Source organism: Pseudozyma flocculosa (assembly GCF_000417875.1).
Source record: "Pseudozyma flocculosa PF-1 unplaced genomic scaffold scaffold00001, whole genome shotgun sequence".
Taxonomy (NCBI): Eukaryota; Fungi; Basidiomycota; class Ustilaginomycetes; order Ustilaginales; family Ustilaginaceae; genus Pseudozyma; species Pseudozyma flocculosa.
This window is the reverse complement of record NW_006920869.1, coordinates 1,917,131-1,934,056: the sequence shown is the minus strand read 5'-3', so window position 1 is coordinate 1,934,056 and position 16,926 is coordinate 1,917,131. Positions and strand designations below refer to the sequence as shown.

Sequence of the window (16,926 nt, the reverse complement as noted above, 5' to 3'; positions counted from 1 at the left end):
GTGCCCCGCATCGCCGACAGCCAGGCCGGCAGCCTCGGCGGCCAGGCCGACGTCGAGATGGCGGATCCCGCCGCTGCCGCACCCGCCGACGCGCCCATCTTCCAGGCCGGTATCCGCCCGAGCATGTTCAAGGCGCTGGTCGGCAAGGGCCACGAGGAGTTTTCCACGATGCGCCAGCAGGATGCCGACGAGTTCCTCAAGCACCTCGTCGACTTCATCAAGCGCGAGAACCGCCGCCTCCCAGCCGCCGCCGCCGCTGCGCCAGCCAACGACCCGACGGCCGTCTTTTCGTTTGGCCTCGAGCAGCGCCTGCAGTGCAACTCGTGCAAAAAGGTGCGCTATTCGGTCGAGGCGCAGGATGCCGGCCTGGGCCTGCCCGTCCCGATCCGGCCCAGGGTCAAGCCGTCGGCCGGCTCGTCGAGCAAGCAGCCCGCCGAGGGTGTCCACGCGCCCGACGCGGCCAGCAGCGCCAAGGCCGCCAGCGCGCCCGTCGAGTACGAGGCCGTGTCGCTGGTCGAGTGCCTCGACCTCTTGACCGCGCCCGAGGAGATCGAGTACCACTGCCCGTCGTGCAACGCCAAGGTGTCGGCGACCAAGCAGACGCGCTTTTCGTCGTTCCCCGAGGTGCTCGCCGTGCAGGCCCGCCGGTTCCAGCTGGTCAACTGGGTGCCCACCAAGGTCAACGTGCCCGTCGAGGTGCCGCTGGAGCCGTTTGAGCTGGACCGGTACCTCGGCAAGGGCCTTCAGGAGGGCGAGGAGCTGCTGCCCGAAGACGATGCCGCCGCCGCTGCGGGTGGCTCGCAGGGAGGCAGCGCTGCGGGTACGGTGACGTTTGACGCGGGCGCCATGTCGCAGCTGGCGTCGATGGGCTTTCCAGAGGTGCGGTGCCAGAAGGCGCTGCTGGCGACGGGCAACAGCGACGCCGAGGCGGCCATGAACTGGCTGTTTGCCCACATGGACGACGCCGACATTGACGACCCCATCGACCCGTCGGCGCTCTTTATCGGCGGCGGTGGCGGCGGCGGCGGCGCATTCGCCTCGACGTCGTCGACGACCAACAAGGTAGACACGGCGATGCTGGAAGAGATGGGCTTCACGCGCGCGCAGTCGCTCAAGGCGCTGCGGCTCAACCACAACAACGCGGAGATGGCCGTGGCGTGGCTCTTTGAGCATTCCGACGACCAGGGCGACGTCGACGACGCCGAGGAGCCGGCTGCCGGCGCTTCCGCCGCCGATGCGCAGCCCTCTTCTGCCGCGGGCGCGGGTGCGGTGGTGGGTGGCACCACGACGCTGCCGGCTCGGTACGCGCTCAAGAGCTTCATCTCGCACAAGGGCCCGTCGGTGCACAGCGGACACTACGTCGCCCACATCCGCCGCGACGTCGGCGCCGGCTCCGGCTCCGGTGAGGGCGAGGGCGAGGGTGAGGGTGCGGGAGAAGGGTGGGTGTTTTTCAACGACGAAAAGGTCGTCAAGGCCCCGCTTTCCGCCAAGAAACCCGTCGCGGACGCAGAGGAGCATGGCGATGAGGTCGAGCAGGAGGATGTTGGAGTCGTTGGACTGTCCAAGCTGGCCTATGAGTACTTTTTCGAGCGCGTCTAGGTGACAGGCGGGGGGTTGGCACGTCGAAGGATGGAGGGATAGACACGCGGGGCCAAGGCTCGAGCCAGTCTGATGGCGTCGCGGGCAATGTACGGACGACGACGACGTCGATTTCGCCCCCTTGAAACATCTACGAATACAACGTCGGCCATTAGGTCTCTTCCTCGCCTCGCCTCGGCCTCACGACGTGGCCGAGACAATCAACCGAGGACCTTTCGTAGTCCATCAACGCCCTCGTGGATCGGCACGAGCGTGACGGGACATCTGGCGTGCCTCTCGACGTAGTCGTGGGCGCACGTGTAGCAGAAGACGTAGCCGCTCGGCAGCAAGGCCGGATTGGCGATGGGCGTGGTGCCACAGAGCGGACAGCTATTGTGGATCAGCTTGCGGCCTCCCTCCCCTGTCGTCGTGGCGGTGGGTGTGTAGGGGGGTGGTGGCGTCTGTTGTGCGTCTTCCTCTCCGTCCTCGGAGGAGGAGGAGGAGGCGAGGTGCGTAGCGACCTTGGGGTGTTTCCATGCCTTTCCAGCCTCCTTCCGGTCGGACCAGTGCGTGAGGATGCCACGCGGATGCGGTTGGAGAACAGAGGGCGGGCCGAAGAGTGGACCCGAACCCGACCCATCCCCGTCTCCTCCCGCAGCGCCCGAGCCGGATCCGGAACCGCGACCGCGACGCCGGCGCGGGTTGTCGGCGCCGTACCACCATTCGAGGAACTTGAAGAAGAAAATCGAGAGAGGCAGCGCGTACTTGAGGCTCTCGAAGACGAGGCGCGGCGAGAGACGGAGCAGCGTCGAGAGCAGGCGCAGCGGTTGGCTGAGGGGCGGCATGCGTTTCGGCAGCACCGGTCGACGTGGCTGCCACGGAGCGGGACGGGTCAGATTGGACGCGGGGAGGACAGCGGTACGGCTGTCAGTGTGAGGTGCCGAGGCGCGAGCGCAAAAGGGACGCAGCCCAGACTCACTCCATCGCCGCCTCCCATGCGGCGGACGTCGACGCGCATCAGCCAGAACCACGGGCGCCAGTAGGGCGTCTTGTCAAACAGGTAGCCCACGTTGTACGATAGCAGCCAGAGCTGGTAGAGTGCGCCTGCGTACGGGTACGACGTCTTGAAGAGGCGGAGGAGGGCGCGGTGCAGCCGCTCGCGCCTCGATGCTGGGGCCTGGAGGGCGGGGGCGCAAGGTGCAAAGTGTGCGGCGAAGAGTTTCTTGGGAAGGTCAGCGATGCGTTGGCCCCTAGCGCGGGCCTGCCTCCGATTCGCAAGAAGCCCTCGGGCTCGCTGCGACACACACCTCTTCCATGAGCCTCGATCTGCCGCCCGGCTGGCCCTCGTCGCCAAACAGGCCGTCATCGTCGCCGTCGAGACCGTCGACGCCTCCACCGTTCCTCTCCCAAAAGTCGTGCAGCTTGGCCTGGACGTAGGGCAAGCCGACGGCAAAGAGGAGCGAGAGCCTGACCTCGCGCCTTGTGAGTGCCTCTGCGCGCGCGATGGCGACGCTGGTGCTGGCGCTGCTGCTCTGCGCGCGTGTCGTCTGGAGGGCGGGGCGGCGTCGTCGCTTGAGGCCGTAGAAGTTTTCGGCAAACGAGGCGCCCCAGGTCGAGAGGTAGTGGCGCTCCACGCCGAGCATGACGAGGTGGTACACCTCGTCAAAGTGGTTTACGATGCGGATGAGGTGGCGCGGGTTGCGCTGGGCCAGGACGGCGAGGATGTAGCGCGCGGCGGGCTTGATGAGGTCGCGCAGCTGGTCCGAGGCCGCCAGCTCGAAGAACGACGGGTGGTAGGGGTCCGACGACGACGACGACGTCGGATCCACCGAGGTGAGCAGATCCATGGCGGCGGGCGGGCGGATCGTGCTGTGTGACGGGTGAACAGGGTGGCGGGACGATCCGTCGCTTGTGCAAGGTCGAGATGGTGGATGCGGGACGGCGGCCACCGAGGTGCGAAGCCGACACGAGCAAAGTGGAGATGCGTGGGGCTCGGGCGCGAGCCGGCCAGGCAACCGGCACGGGCCGACAGCCGGCGCCCGCACCCTGGCCTGCCCGCCTGCCTGCTGCCCAGCCAGCCAGGAGATTCCACGCGCGACTGCTTCGGGGCCAGCCGAAAAGCCAATCTAAATTCGAGGCGAAATCCGAAAAGTCGGCGGCAGGCCGACACGCTAGCAGCGTCGCTCAGACACCCACAGGAGCCCGCCTGCTGTGCTCGTCAAGGAGGGCGGTCGAGTGACTCTGCATTCGGCGCGAGCGCTGGCTGTCTGGCATGCACCGTCCGCTCGTTCGTCGGAAGAGGCCGCACTGTGGCTCTCGGATGCGGTTCCGTGGGCCAGGGCGAAGGTGGGCAGATCGGCTTGGCCGTCGCAACGTCCGACGTGGCGACGGTCAGATGCCGTCCGCAAGGGCCAAGCCAAGCCAGCGGCCGGGCCGATCCTGGCACCGTCGTGCCTCTGATGCTCGCAGAGTGAGGCCTGGAGGTCTGCCGACAGACAGAAAGAGCCTCACCTCGTCCAGGACCTTGCCCCACGACCACCACCACCACGACCACCACCGCGGCGCCCGCCATGTACCGCAGCATCACCCCTCAGGTCTCGATGCCGCAGCACTCCATCTTTGGCGAGGCCGTAACTGTCACCTCCGCCACTTCCATCAAGAAGCAGAAGCAGACCAACCCAGCCAAGGCTGCGGCGAACAACAACAACAACAACAGCAACAGTAACAGCGCCCCGAAACGAAGCGAAAAAATGGCCCAGCCAAAGAGGATCACGTCGCCCCTCTTCAACATGGCCGAGACGGCCGCAAACGCCATATTCACCTACGATGAGCTCGAGCCCAGCGAGTGGGTGGGCTGCGCTGCCAACTTGCCTCTGCGATCACGGCGCCGTCGCTGATTGTCGCTCTCGACCCTCTGCCTTCGTCTCCAGAGAGGCCAAGAAGAAGTCGGAAGCCGCGCTGGCCGCCCTCATCGACCTCGCCGTCGGTAAGTGGGCCGGCCGCCCGTGACTTGGCAGACGGCCTCAGTTGCAAGGCTCCCCCAACCCAGCAGGCACCGGCGGCTCCCTGTCCCTTCAAACCGGCCTTCGCCTGATGCGCAGTCCGATCGCCCTCTATGCCCCACGACGGCCGTCGCCACGCTCTCCGCCTCGCTTCGACCTTTGTAGACCATTGGAAGAGCAAGCATCGCCAGGCCTCGACCGCGTTTGACAAGCAGGTCAACGACTACCTCCGGGCTACCGAGAGCGCCTGCAACGACGCCTGCCGCCGCGCAGAGGAGCGCTGGTAAGCAGGCTCACGGCTCGGGGAAGGTGCCTGGCAGATCGCAGCGTGGGGATCGGTGCCGCAACGCTGATGCTCCAAGTCTGGCTCCGCAGCACGAGCGCCATACAGGCCGTCGCGGGCCAATTTGGCAGCGACAAGGACGGTGCCAAAGAGGGTCCTCGAAGCCCCGACGAAAAGGCAGCGAGCGCCTCGAGCGGCGTGATCGCCAAGGAGCGCGAGCACCTTGACCGCGTCCGTCAGGTGAGCTGGAAGACCAGCGAAAGCTCGCGCGTGGTCGATCGCCAGCTGAGACCGATTTCATTTTTCTGTCGCGGCGGTTGGCAGCTCCTGGTGGACGGCGTGTGCTCGACGATGACCGACTGCGCGGCGATGCTGGCCGAGAGCACCAGCATCGAGCTCGAGGCCCAAATGCGGGTCCACTGTGAGTGGAGCTGCCCGAGCATGTCTGCCGTAGCCGGGTATGGCCGGACGGCCATGGCGACGACGCCGGCTGCCGCTGACTGCATCCCCCTGCCCCCATTTTGGCGGCAGTCCGAGATCGCCGCAAGCTGCTGCGCGCCGACCGTCGCGCGCTGGTGCGAAAGTACCGAGCCAAGCTGGCCGAGCACGAGGCGCACGAAGGGGTGAGGAGCGAGTTGGCTCGCGTCCCCACCAGCACCGGAGGTAGCGAGATGCGAGCTCGTCGATGCGCCTGCGCGACTGAAGCTGACGCCTAGCTCCCTCCTGCCCCCCCCTCTCAAATCCTCGCACGCCCGAACAGACGACGATCCAGACGGAAACCACTCTGCAGCTGATTGGGCAGCTGGCGCTGCTGTGAAAAACGGGCGACGGCCGGGTTCAAGCCACACGCACGCGAGCCTCTAGCGTGGATCCGGGGCTGTCAATCGGATGTCCCAGCGGCGGCCTTTCTTTCGTGGAACTCTGCCTGTCTACCCGCGCCAAAGCCACTACCAGGGCACCTTTTCATTCTTCCAGTCGCGGAAGGAACCGTTGTCGTCCTTGCCGAGGCTTGCGACGACGTTGACGAGGTTCTCTGCGGCCTCCCAGGGCTCAAACTGGCCCTTTGCCTTGTCGAGGGGCTTGTCGCTGTCGGGTCCGCCGGTAAAGTCCTTTGAGAGGTGGGAGCGGACGGTGCCCGGGTGGAGTGCGACCGAGATGGCGGGTACGCTGCGGAGCGAGAGCTCGTGCGAGAGCGTCTTTACCATCTGGTTGAGGGCGGCCTTGGAGGAGCGGTACGAGTACCAGCTGCGGTGCGGAGGGGAGGCGGTTAGGAGATGACCAGGGAGCGGGACGAGGATGGGAGTCAGCTGCGTGTCTCTGGGCTGCTGTGGTGCCGCGGCGCAAGGGCCACGACTGCTCACCCTCCCTTTCCATTGTCGCCGATGCTGCCGACGCGGGCCGAGAGGTGTGCGACGACGCTGAGGTCGCGGTGGATGAGGCCGTTTGCGGCATCGTCGCCGTTGTGTTGCTCCTGCACCTTTTTCTTTTCCGCGCCGCGCGGGATGAGGGGAACAAAGTGCTTTGCCGAGAGGAGGTGGGCGAAGGCGTTGACGGCGAAACTCTCGTTTAGGGACTGGAGCGAGACCTGCTGGAGGTTCTTCTCGGGGCGGAGGATGCCGCCGACGTTCCAGAGCGTCTTTAGGCAGTGCGGGCCGAAGCGGGACTTGATGTCGTCTGCGGCCTTTTGCAGGGTGGACTCGTCGAGGGCGTCTACGCTGAGGGTGTGCAGGCGCGACTGGTCGAGCGAGGACGAGTCGGGTCCGCCGCGGTAGGACGAGGAGAGGATGGCCTGTTTTGCGCGCGTGGCGTCGCGCGAGAGGGCGACAATCTGCAGATTGGTCCGCGCCAGGTACTGACGGGCTACCTGGGCTCCGATGCCTGGTGGAGTGGACCGAGGCGAGAAGCAGGCAGCATGGCGGATGGAATGGGTAGGTTAGAGCGAGTGCGGATACGGCCGCCGTCGGAGCCCATGCCGACGAGGCGGGGCACTACTCACCACTGCTGGTCCCCTGGATGATTGCAACGTTGGGCGCCATGGTTGTGGGTGCTGTGTTTGTCGTCGAGTCGGGGTCGGGACGAGGCGGGGTGGGGTGGGAAGGTGTCTAGATGGAGGAGGCAGGAGAAGGTGTCGAGATGGACGTGGGCAAAGCAAGAGGCGATGACAAGACGGTGCGACCTTTGTTGGTTTCGACCAGCAGCTGGGTCGGTCAGTCGGTCGCTCGTCGAGCGAGAGCTGGCAGGCCATGGCGTGGCTTTCGTCATTGCCGCCGCCGCCGACCCCTGGACCAGGAGGAAGCAAGCAAGGCGTCGAGGGCGAGGATGGAACGAGGCCAGCCGCCGCCGCCGCCGCCGCCGCATCCCTCCACAATCCGACCCTGACAGGCAGGCAGGCAGGCAGGCAGGCGGGCGGTTGTGGTTTTGCTGAGCCAACGCGGCAGCGCCCCATCGACCCGACTGACTCAAACGCAGCTCGACTTCGATGCAGGGTCCAACCAACCGTCCAGCAGGGTGGAGGCTCGGGAGTCGGGTGTAGGGCGCTCGGTGCGGCCCTCGAGTCGACCTTGCTTCTTCTCAACCAGCGACAACCTTGGGCGCCGGCGCCATACACGCTCCCTCTGCCCTCACCTTGGCCCCCCCTGCCCGCTTTGCAACACATCCCAGCACTCCAACACGCAACAAATGTCGAACAAGGCGAAGGGCACATACACCGAACCTGACTCGGACTCGGACTCGGGCTCGGACTCGGACTCGGGCTCGGACTCGGACTCGGGTGGCAGCCACGCCTCGCGCCCGGCCTCGCCCACGACGCTCTTTGAAGATAGCCTCTTTGCCCTCTTTGCCCACAACCAGCCCGCCCACGGCGACCCGGGCGACGTGCGGACCTTCACCCATACCAACCTGCCCCCTCGCTACGTCCGGCTGCACCAGGACGACGACGACAACGCCGAGGGCGCATCGGAGGCGCCTTCTTCGCCGCCATCCGCCCAGGTACCCGCCCACGACGATTCCTCCCTACAACGCCGCCGCCGTCGGCGGAGGGACACGACGATACGGTACCGCCTTGCCCAAAACGACGGGGACAACACGAAGCTGTTCGCGCACCATCAGTGGGACGCTGGTCTGTACATGGCAGAGATGATTGCAGAGCATTGCTGCGTCCACCCACCTACTTCCCTCGACCATCCTGACGCTGCCACCACAACCGACGCCGGCAAGGGGCCGGGCACGGCGATACTCGACGTCAGGGCAAAGACGGTCGTCGAGCTAGGTGCGGGAACCGGTCTGCCCAGCCTCGTCGCTGCGCTGATGGGCGCCCGCCAGACGGTCATCACCGACTACCCGGATCCCAAGATCCTCGATAACTTGCGGGGGAACCTCGACCTCGCCCTCGGGTCCACCTCGACCTTGACCTCGTCCTCGTCCTCACCCACGACAAAGGAGGACGAGGGGCGAGGCAAGAGGAAGGTCGCTTCCGAAGCGTTCCGCACGGCCCGACGCACGACGACGGTAGAGGGCCTGTGCTGGGGCAAAGACGACGAGGAGACCGCCGTTCTCTCGCACCTCGATCCCGGACGCGTCCCCGCCGTCTCTGGACAGCAACGACCGCGATTCGACATGATCCTCGCTGCCGACGTACTCTGGGTCTCGTCGGCCCATGCGCACCTCATCCACTCGATCCGGCGTCTCCTTGCCCGCCATGCGGAGGCGCGGTGCATCCTCATCGCCGGATTCCACACGGGTCGGCCGGCAGTGACGCGCTTCTTGCGTCTGCTCGCTCAGCCCGATGCGACGTCCGACTGCGACGACGACGACGATGACGAGGACATGGCAAGGAGGGCAGGAATCGTACCGGATTGGGAGGCGGTGCACGGCGGGATATGGGAGAGGGGCGTGGGCGGTCGACAACGGCCCTGGAGCGGCGCGTGGATCCCCACCAGGTCGCAGATGCATCCCCCCACCAGCCAGGCGGACACAGAGGACAGCAACGGCGACGATCGGGCGCCCGCCGAGGAAGAGGAGATGGGCGACGTGTCGGAACGCGCCGCTTGGGTCGTTGTCGCCTCGCTCCGCTGGGCCGACCTCTGATCCGGGCCGTCGGTCGCCGCATCTCGCGACAGCCAGCTCGCACGATAGCTCGTCATCGCGTATGGAACATTAGCAAGTCGAGCTGGGACAGGAGCGTACAGGGGACAGCGAGGATATCAACAGGGGGCGTGCAGGGACGAGCGACTGTGCGACGTGTATGATGCAGTGCAGGGCAGGACAGGGCAGGGCAGGAAGAGGCGCCCGTGAGGGTATATGGACGAGCCGGGGACCGCCAACAAGGGGCTGCGACGCAGAGGCTAGGCGCGGTCGTCGCTCTGCTTTCGCTTCTTGTCTTCGGCCTCGCGGATGGCGGCGGGACCGTCTTTGGCCTCGTCGAAGTTGTAAAAGGGAAACTGCGGGGCACGTGGGCGGGAGCAGAGGGCGGGAGCAGAGGGCGGAAGTTGAGTCAGATGGATCGGACGTAGAGGGCAACCGAGGGGACGGGGGGAAAGAGGGCGGCGCCTGGAAAACTCACATCGCAGAGGATCGTCGACTTGATGGCCTTGGGGATGCGGCGGTAGACGGCGTTGGGGAGCGGGACGAGGAGGCTGGTCCTGTCGCGGTAGGCCTTCATCCTGGTCCAGGGGTCGCTCTCCCTCTGCTGTCCAAACGGCTCGAGGCTCTTTCCGCCGTCGGGGCCGTGGCTCATGAGGAAGTACTTTTGCTGCGACGGCTTCTCTGCGAGCGGGATGCCCGAGAGGCCCAGGAGGAGCGCCATGGTGATGAGGGGCGACACGACCGAGGCGTAGAGCGCGCGGCGTGCGCCGTCGTTGGCGGCGGCCGTGTTGCCGAGCGCGAGCACGTAGACGCCCCACCAGACGAGGATCTCGCCAAAGTAGTTGGGCCGGCGGCTGTACCTCCACAGGCCGGCGTCGGTGATGGCGCCGCGGGGCGGGCGCGTGACGCTCTTGAAGCGGTACTTTTGCACGTCGGCCAGCGCCTCGCACAGCCATCCGAGGGCGAAGAGGACGATGCCGACGCCGTCCTTGCCGTTGCCGAAGCCGACGTTGCCGCCTCCCTTGATGGGGGACGACGAGTTGGGGCTGTTGAGGAGCGTGACGGGCATGGTGATGGTCCAGATCCACACGAGCTGGAAGGTCCAGAACCCGGCGAGCTTGAGGGGCTTGGAGCGCATCTCGTCGAAGCGCGCATCGCCGCCCATCTTGATCATGCGGAACAGCTGGAAGCCGCCGAGGCGCGCCGCCCAGACAATGACAAAGACGCTGGCGACGACGTTGCGCGCATGGTAGGTGCCACCGGCGGTGAGGGTGAAGATGGCGAGGATGACGGCGTTGACGGCGGACCAGAAGTCGGTGATGGTGTCGGTCTGGAGGCCGTAGGCGATGGCGAAACCCAGCACCTGCCACCCGAGGGTGATGAGGAAGGTGATGAGGAGGTAGTAGTCGTCGAGGACCTGGACCGTCATGGTTGTGGGGCGGGGCGGTGTGCGCTTCGCCGAGAACAGGCCAAGGGGCGAGACACAGAGAGAGAGAAAGTGGGAGAGGGACGCGACGCTGGATGCCTGTGCGCCGAAGGTGGTGGTGTGATGGCGACGAGGAAGGGCGCGCCGGCGTTGGATCGTCTATATACCAAGCAGGCAAGCCGGCGTCGTTGGGACGCCACTCCACGCGGCCTGCCTTGGCTCTCTGCGTGCGTCTGTGCCGAATACGAATTAAAGATTGTTTCCGACTCGAGTCGAGTCGAGGCTGACCTGACCTGACCTGACCTGACCCTGGCGGAAGATCGAGGGCGAGGCGAGGGTCTGCTCATTCAGACGTTCGGCGTGATTCCGATGGAAGCCAAGAGCCCCGCCAAGCCATCTGCTGAGATGCCATCTCGCCCTCTTTCCCCAACCTCCGAGGCCGACTGGGCGGCATGACGAAGCAGCGGCACGAGCAGCTGGCAAGGTGCAGGCAGGCAGGCAAGGCAGGGCAGGGCGGGCCCAGCGCGTGTGGAGGCCTGGCCGCTTGGCCATGAGGTCATCCTCATGCCGCCGCCTCAGATCTGGCCATCCCCCCCATTCCGAATCCCGCCTTTTCGACCGTTTCCCTCCGCCTCCATCGAATGCCATGGGCCTGCTCATGCTCTCACCACGACCCACAACCGGCCACATCGCGATCCTCGTCATCATCAAATGCAGTGGCCAAAGACAAAGAGGCAGGTGCCATACACACAGGCGCCATTCTGCTACAGCGTGAGGCTACAGAGTCCATCATGGTGTTCAAACGCCTCTCGAGCGCGTGAAGAGGCCTCGGGTGTCGGCCATTGGTTGACAGCCGGCTCAGCCGCCCGTCCGATCCTGCCATCGCCAGACCGAGTCGGTCAGGCTCGACTGCTCCAGACTGCCGCCGGCCGCAGGACCATCCTGGGGCGAGCCAAGGCTCGCGGCGCCTCGAGACGCCTGCTCGCCGGCGTAAGGCCAACTCGGTCGCCTGCCAGCCGGCGACCACATGGATCTCTGTCGCTCGGCCAAGGGCAGCCCGGGCTGGGTGGCAGCTCCTGTCCAGCCCGCCGCGAGGTTGCCTTCGGGGTAGCAGCTCCTTGCGCGGTCGCGTGCCAGCCGCATCTCGTGGGCTCGCGGTGCGAGATGCTTGCAACGTCGATGGCTGCGCCCTGTGGCACCAATGGCCCGAGGTGAATGCGCTTTGCCGCTCCTTTCTGGGCGACCGATCCAGACAACCACTGGCCAGTGCACCCGAGGAGGAATGAATCTTGCCGCCATCGTCGTACTCGACGCTCAGGACGAACTCTCGCCCATACTCCTTCTGAACGGGTTGTTCGGATTCACTCCCCTCGCGCCCGCCAACCCAGACGTCGACGGGCTGCCAAACGGCGACGACTGCCGCGAGCCGTTGGCCGCCGAGACTTGGACACCTTGCTTGTCCAGGCTCTGCCGCGCGTTCCTCGCCGCCTCGGCCTCGCTCCACGCAGATCCCATCCCCGCCACCGGTTGCGGCACAGGCACCGGCTCGGGAGCCGGCAGGTTGGTCCTAGGCGCTCGCAGCGGCGACGACAGGGGTGACCCGGACCCTCGCGATCCCGCCGGCGCAGCGGGCGAGGCCGATCCGGACGGCGCAACGGCGGTCGTCGATCCTGCTGCTGTCACCGTCGTATTCGGAGCGGATCGAGCGTTGGACGACGTGCGCGGAGGCGGCGCCGCGCCCTCGATCAGCTCGCTCAAGTCGGCCATCGTCGTTGGCGATAGACCCAGGCCAGCTGCCGACACCGCCGGGACCTGTGGCTGCGGAGGCGCACGGACCGGTGCCTCGGTGGATGCAGAGGCCACAGGACTCGTTCTCGACTGGACCGTCGTGCCCGCCAGAGGCGCCGGAGGGGCCTGTGCGGACCCGTGCTGTCGTCCCGAGCTGGCAGCATTTGCCGTTGATCCCGACGCGGTCGCCTCGCTCGCGGGCGCTGGCGAGGATCCTTGCTGAGCCTCGGCGGCCCGCTGCTTCTTGGCGGCCTCTGCCTCGCGCTTCTGCTGCTCCTCGTGCTCGACGAGGCTGAGCCGCATGGCCTCCATCAGCATCATCTCCTCCATCTCCTCGCCGCTCGTCAGCCGCATCAGACGCGCAAGGTCCGTGTTGGGCCCTTCGCTCCGGCTGCCGCGCCCTCGCCTCCGCCCGCTGCCCATCATGGTGCCGCCCAGCCCGGGCCAGCCGGGTCGATCCTGCAGGATGATGCTGCCGCCGGGACCGTGCATGTTGATGCGGCCGTCCTCTGCGGCGGCGGCCAGATCGGCGCCCGCCCGCGAAGACGAGATGCCGATCGGGATCAGCCGGTCTCCGACCTGGCGCATAATGACTCGGCGGTTGGCCCGGCGAGCGATCGTGGCCTGGGCCTGGGCCAGCTTGACGTGCCAGTCCGGCCGCACCTGGTCGACGGTGATGACGGCCGGGTCGTCGACGGGGAGCACCTTTTTCTTGCCAGAGCCCTTGCTCCCCGCCGCCCCGCCGGTGCCGATGGCCCTCTCGGCAAAGTTGGCGGCGTCGCTGGCGTCGTTGGGCGAGTCGGATCCAGAGGATGAGCCGGAGCCCGGACTGCCGGCGGCGGCGGTGGCGGCGGCGGAAGAGGGGCCGACCTTTTGGGCCTCGAGGGCGCTGGGCGACGTGTAGGTGACGCCAAAGTCGGGCTCGACGCAAAAGGGGCACGAGCGTGCCTCGGACGACGGCGGGTTGGTGGCGTTCGGGTCGGCCCGCTTCATCTGGACAAAGCACTCGGTGCAGATGGGCTGGTGGCAGCAGCGGGAGAAGTTGAGCGGCGAAGGGTAGTAGAGGAAGCAGATGGGGCACTCGCTGTTGAAGGGCTCGGACTCGTACGTGTCCTCGTCGTCGGAGCCCTTGCAGAAGGGCGCCAGGCGGCGATCGACGACAGCCTGCCTGACGACGTGCTGGTCGTAGTCCTGCGGGCCCGTGTAGACGCCCTGCGGCACCAGGCCGCCCTTGTCGACCTGCACCGAGTCGCTCAGGTGGGGCGGCAGCGGTGGCGGCGACGCGGGTGCAGCCGACGTCGAGCTCGATGCGGCGGCGAGGCCGGAAACTGACGACGAGGGGGGCGCCCCGTGGCCGTGGCTATGGCCGTGCAGCTGGCCCGACGACGAGCGTCCGTGGCTGGAGGGCGAGCCTTGCTCCTTTGTGACCTGCTGGCCCATGTCGAATAGAGCGTTGGTAAGGGTGGCAAGGGAGGTCGGTGCGGCCGTTGGAGACGGCTGTCTGTCGCGCGCGGGCAAGCCGGTCGACGCCTCGACGACGCCCGGTCAAAGCGTCTGCGTCGTTCCCGCTCGTTGCCGTTGCTGGGAGGGGGGTCGGATGTCGTCGTCGACCTGCGATGGCAATGGCAGGGGAATGCGGAGGCGGCGAGCGTTGTCCGGAGCACGAAGATGCGGCTGACGAAGGCGATCGGAAGCCGCGTGCGATGGCGAGGTCGAGGATGAGGCGAGCGAGGAAGAGTCGGGATCTCTGTCCTTGGTGCGAGTAGCTCCCGAAGCGATGGCTAAGATAAGTCTGGACGAGCCAAGCTGGGACTGGCCGAGCGGGCTACTGAGGTCGGGTGACGGGGGGCGCGGGCCGACCGCGCAAGACTCAGGGGCTTGGCGGCGAGGACAACGTCGATGTCGAGCCGATCTGCGACGCCCAGGTAGCAGGGCTTGAGCAATGAAGGGGTCGGCGCGTGTCGTTTCGTGGCAAGTCTGGCCGAGCTCGACGGCAAGATGCGTCGGATGCGGTCGCCGTAATCAGCGAGGATGATAGAAGGGGGGCAAGGTCAGAGCGCGGCCCGCAGGACTACTCTCGATGATGGCGGACGTTGATGATCGTCGGTCGTACGTCGTCTGTTGCACCGGGGTGAAAGACCGAACAAAGGGGGGTATGAGATCGAGGGGGTCCGGGCGCAGGCAGATAGGGGCGGCCTGAGTGGTTTGATGTGAGCCGGAAAAGACAGTGCGACGGCGGCAATGGCGGAGACGGCGGCGGCGATGATGATGGTGGTGGTGGTGGTGGTGCCGAGAGCAGAGAGCGGGCCTAGGAGAGGCGCGGGCCGCGAGCGAGGTGGAGCCGGCTTCCCTCAGCGACGGAAGGCGTGGTCCGGTGGGTCGGGCGGGCGATCTGTTTGGCGGCGAGGCGGCCAGGAGCGAAGGTGGGTGGGACGAGGAAGATCGAGAGGCCAGCAGCAGAGCAGCGGCAGCAGCAGCAGCAGGACCGCCGGACTGGCAAGCGTAACGTTGGCTGAGGAGGCGAGGGCAGGGCAACCCTGAAATCGGCAAACTTGGGCGGAGGCCGGGCTGGCTGTGCAAGCAAGCAAGCAAGCAGGCGGCAGGCTCGCCCGCACTGGGCGGTGCAGATCCGCTCGTCCGCTGGTTCGCTCGCCCGCACCCTAGCCAGGATGTCGGCCGCCGCTGGACGGCTGTGGAGGAGGCCAGGGTCAGGTCAGGTCAGGTCAGACGATTAGAGCCTGCTCTGCTCTGCTCTGCTCTGCTCTGCTCTGCCCCTCTTCTGGCGTGTGGAAGCAAGCAAGCCTGCTGGCCAGCTGAAAGCGCGGCAGCGGCAACCCGTTGCTCGCCAGAGAGAAAGGGCAAGGGCAGGGGGCCTGGCTTTTGACTCGACCCCGCCCCGCCGCCGCCCCCTGATTTTTCGTCATCGCGCGCCTGCCCACCAGCCCAAGGCAGGCCAGGCCAAGCCAGGCCGAGGCAGGCCAAGATCCGACGCCAGACAGCCAGACAGCCCGCCGGCCTGCGAGCCAGCCGGCCTGTCAGCAAGCCCGCCGCCATCGACGTCTGCGACACGACTTGGCAGGCGGCTGGTCGGGCCGATCCCGAACGCCGTCAGCCTTGACCGGAGCCTTGACCGGAGCCTTGACCGGACCCTCCTTCGGGATGCTCTGCGAAGCCCTCAGAGGCCCTGGTCCAATACTGCGACGCAGCCGACGTGCTACCGTAACGCGCCGTCGAAAACGGGCAGAAGAGGAAGCCGACAGCGTCGATGTCGTCGTACGTCTCCGTCGTCCGCCGCGCCATGTCACAGGCCAGGCCTGCCTGCTGGGCGGTGCAGTCGAGCTTCGCCTCGCCTCATCGCTCCTTCTATCGGTACAGCCCGGCCCGGGCAGTGAGGCGCAAGCAAGAGCGGGCGATGGCTTCTTTGGCTTGCTTCTGCCGCTAGAACCCGGCCGGCCCAGCCCAGCCCAGCCCAAGCCCGACCCTCGCTGGAGAAACAAGCAGGGCGACCGCCGCCTTCGAAATCTCCTCTCTCTCTGTCACCTCCGCCAGCCAGCCCGCGACCATCTTCGAGGGCAGCAATACGAGGTCTTGGACCCGATCCGATGCCGACAAAAGCAGCAGCAGCAGCAGCAGCAGCTAGCATTTCCGACCATGCGATGCACCATCGCAGGCCAGCCCAACGAGGTCTGTTGGGTGCCCAGCGGCCTGGCCAGGCCGCCTGCCTTGGCGAGAGAAGGTTGAGTGGATTTCTACTCTTTCTGCACGCCCCTGGACCCGATTTGTCGACATCGGGACCAAATTTCAGCCGATTGACAGCTTGCATCGGCTTCCATCCCACGAGAAAACAGGGGCCAGCCGCGCACCACAGAGAAGGCGAGGCTGGGGTGGCCCGCTCCGGCGAGGCCGCCGTTCGTGGCGCTGCGACCGACGAGGTGGTCAGGCTACCTACCCAGCTTTCAGCGTCCAGCGGGTTCGTCTGATCGCGATACACACATGCACACCCAACTCCAGCCAGCGGCCAGCTCTCGAGCAGGGAGCCAGAAGCATGCTTCAAATGGCGCTGCGACCTTCTTGTGTCGAGAAGGGGGCGCTTGCGGAGGCGTGGCCAGGCCAGGCCAGACAAGAAAGGGCGAGCGAGAGAGGCAGGCGACGGGGAGGCGGGGCGGGCAGGCGCGCGGGCCAAGAGGGGAGGCAGGTGAGGTCGGCCCATCTGGCTGGCTGGCTGGCGTTGCGCTGGCTGTGATTCGCCGTGCGTGCACTGCTGGGCTCTCTGCGTGCGAGTCGCCCATCCAACCCCTCGCCTGCCTGCCTGCCTGCCCGCCTGCTGGGCCCCTCTTTTTTTGACCGAGAGGGAGGGAGACGGGCAGGGCCGAAGCGCAGCAATACGGCAGCAGGCAGCAGAGCAACAGCGAGCCAGCGACAGCAGGCAACAAGCCAGCCAACCAACCAGCCAGCCAGCCAGCCAGCCAGGCCAAGGCAAGCGCCGCCGCCCAACTCTACGCCCGCCTCGCCTGCTGCTGGGGGGCTGCCTGCCTGCCTGCTGCCAGCCTGCCAGCCGGCCGGGCCAGCGCCCCCCCTCTAACCACGCAACCCTCGCCTGGCGTGGCCTCGCCTGGCCTCGCCGCGCACGACTGACTGCCTGTGCCTCTCAACCACGCCGACCTCTCTGGGTGCCTGCTTGCTTGCCCGCGCTCTGCCTCCGACATCTCTTCCGCCCCGCATCCTCTCCGCACCTTGCCTGCCTCGCTTTGCCACACGTCCTTCTA

At 66.9% G+C, this 16,926-nt stretch overlaps 8 protein-coding genes across 8 annotated transcripts in view; 4 read left to right on the top strand and 4 right to left on the bottom strand.

The window, feature by feature from the left end:
- Positions 1-1,599, top strand: part of PFL1_00668 (uncharacterized protein) — a gene marked incomplete at both ends in the record, with an annotated part of 2,972 nt that extends 1,373 nt beyond the window's left edge. Inside the window, one exon of the mRNA XM_007878161.1 lies at positions 33-1,599. Coding sequence (XP_007876352.1) covers positions 33-1,599 — 1,567 coding nt within the window. The remainder of the gene's footprint in view (positions 1-32) is intronic.
- A 200-nt stretch (positions 1,600-1,799) lies between these two features.
- PFL1_00667 (uncharacterized protein) lies at positions 1,800-3,425 on the bottom strand (the record flags this gene model as incomplete). The annotated part of the gene is made up of 3 exons (XM_007878160.1): positions 1,800-2,450; positions 2,558-2,755; positions 2,886-3,425. 3 exons carry the CDS (start codon positions 3,423-3,425, stop codon positions 1,800-1,802), a joined length of 1,389 nt encoding a protein of 462 aa, XP_007876351.1.
- Positions 3,426-4,148: 723 nt separating this feature from the next.
- Positions 4,149-4,867, top strand: PFL1_00666 (uncharacterized protein; the record flags this gene model as incomplete). Its single annotated transcript, XM_007878159.1, has 3 exons — positions 4,149-4,423; positions 4,509-4,564; positions 4,746-4,867. The coding sequence occupies 3 exons, from the start codon at positions 4,149-4,151 to the stop codon at positions 4,865-4,867; spliced, it is 453 nt and encodes a 150-aa protein (XP_007876350.1).
- A 65-nt stretch (positions 4,868-4,932) lies between these two features.
- PFL1_00665 (uncharacterized protein) lies at positions 4,933-5,680 on the top strand (the record flags this gene model as incomplete). The annotated part of the gene is made up of 4 exons (XM_007878158.1): positions 4,933-5,103; positions 5,188-5,284; positions 5,395-5,486; positions 5,624-5,680. 4 exons carry the CDS (start codon positions 4,933-4,935, stop codon positions 5,678-5,680), a joined length of 417 nt encoding a protein of 138 aa, XP_007876349.1.
- Positions 5,681-5,810: 130 nt separating this feature from the next.
- On the bottom strand, positions 5,811-6,899 carry PFL1_00664 (uncharacterized protein; the record flags this gene model as incomplete). Its single annotated transcript, XM_007878157.1, has 3 exons — positions 5,811-6,108; positions 6,225-6,741; positions 6,860-6,899. The coding sequence occupies 3 exons, from the start codon at positions 6,897-6,899 to the stop codon at positions 5,811-5,813; spliced, it is 855 nt and encodes a 284-aa protein (XP_007876348.1).
- Positions 6,900-7,542: 643 nt separating this feature from the next.
- Positions 7,543-8,949, top strand: PFL1_00663 (uncharacterized protein; the record flags this gene model as incomplete). The annotated part of the gene is made up of 1 exon (XM_007878156.1): positions 7,543-8,949. The coding sequence occupies one exon, from the start codon at positions 7,543-7,545 to the stop codon at positions 8,947-8,949; it is 1,407 nt and encodes a 468-aa protein (XP_007876347.1).
- Positions 8,950-9,206: 257 nt separating this feature from the next.
- On the bottom strand, positions 9,207-10,375 carry PFL1_00662 (uncharacterized protein; the record flags this gene model as incomplete). The annotated part of the gene is made up of 2 exons (XM_007878155.1): positions 9,207-9,302; positions 9,425-10,375. The coding sequence occupies 2 exons, from the start codon at positions 10,373-10,375 to the stop codon at positions 9,207-9,209; spliced, it is 1,047 nt and encodes a 348-aa protein (XP_007876346.1).
- A 1,311-nt stretch (positions 10,376-11,686) lies between these two features.
- Positions 11,687-13,600, bottom strand: PFL1_00661 (uncharacterized protein; the record flags this gene model as incomplete). The annotated part of the gene is made up of 1 exon (XM_007878154.1): positions 11,687-13,600. The coding sequence occupies one exon, from the start codon at positions 13,598-13,600 to the stop codon at positions 11,687-11,689; it is 1,914 nt and encodes a 637-aa protein (XP_007876345.1).
- Positions 13,601-16,926: the final 3,326 nt, after the last annotated feature.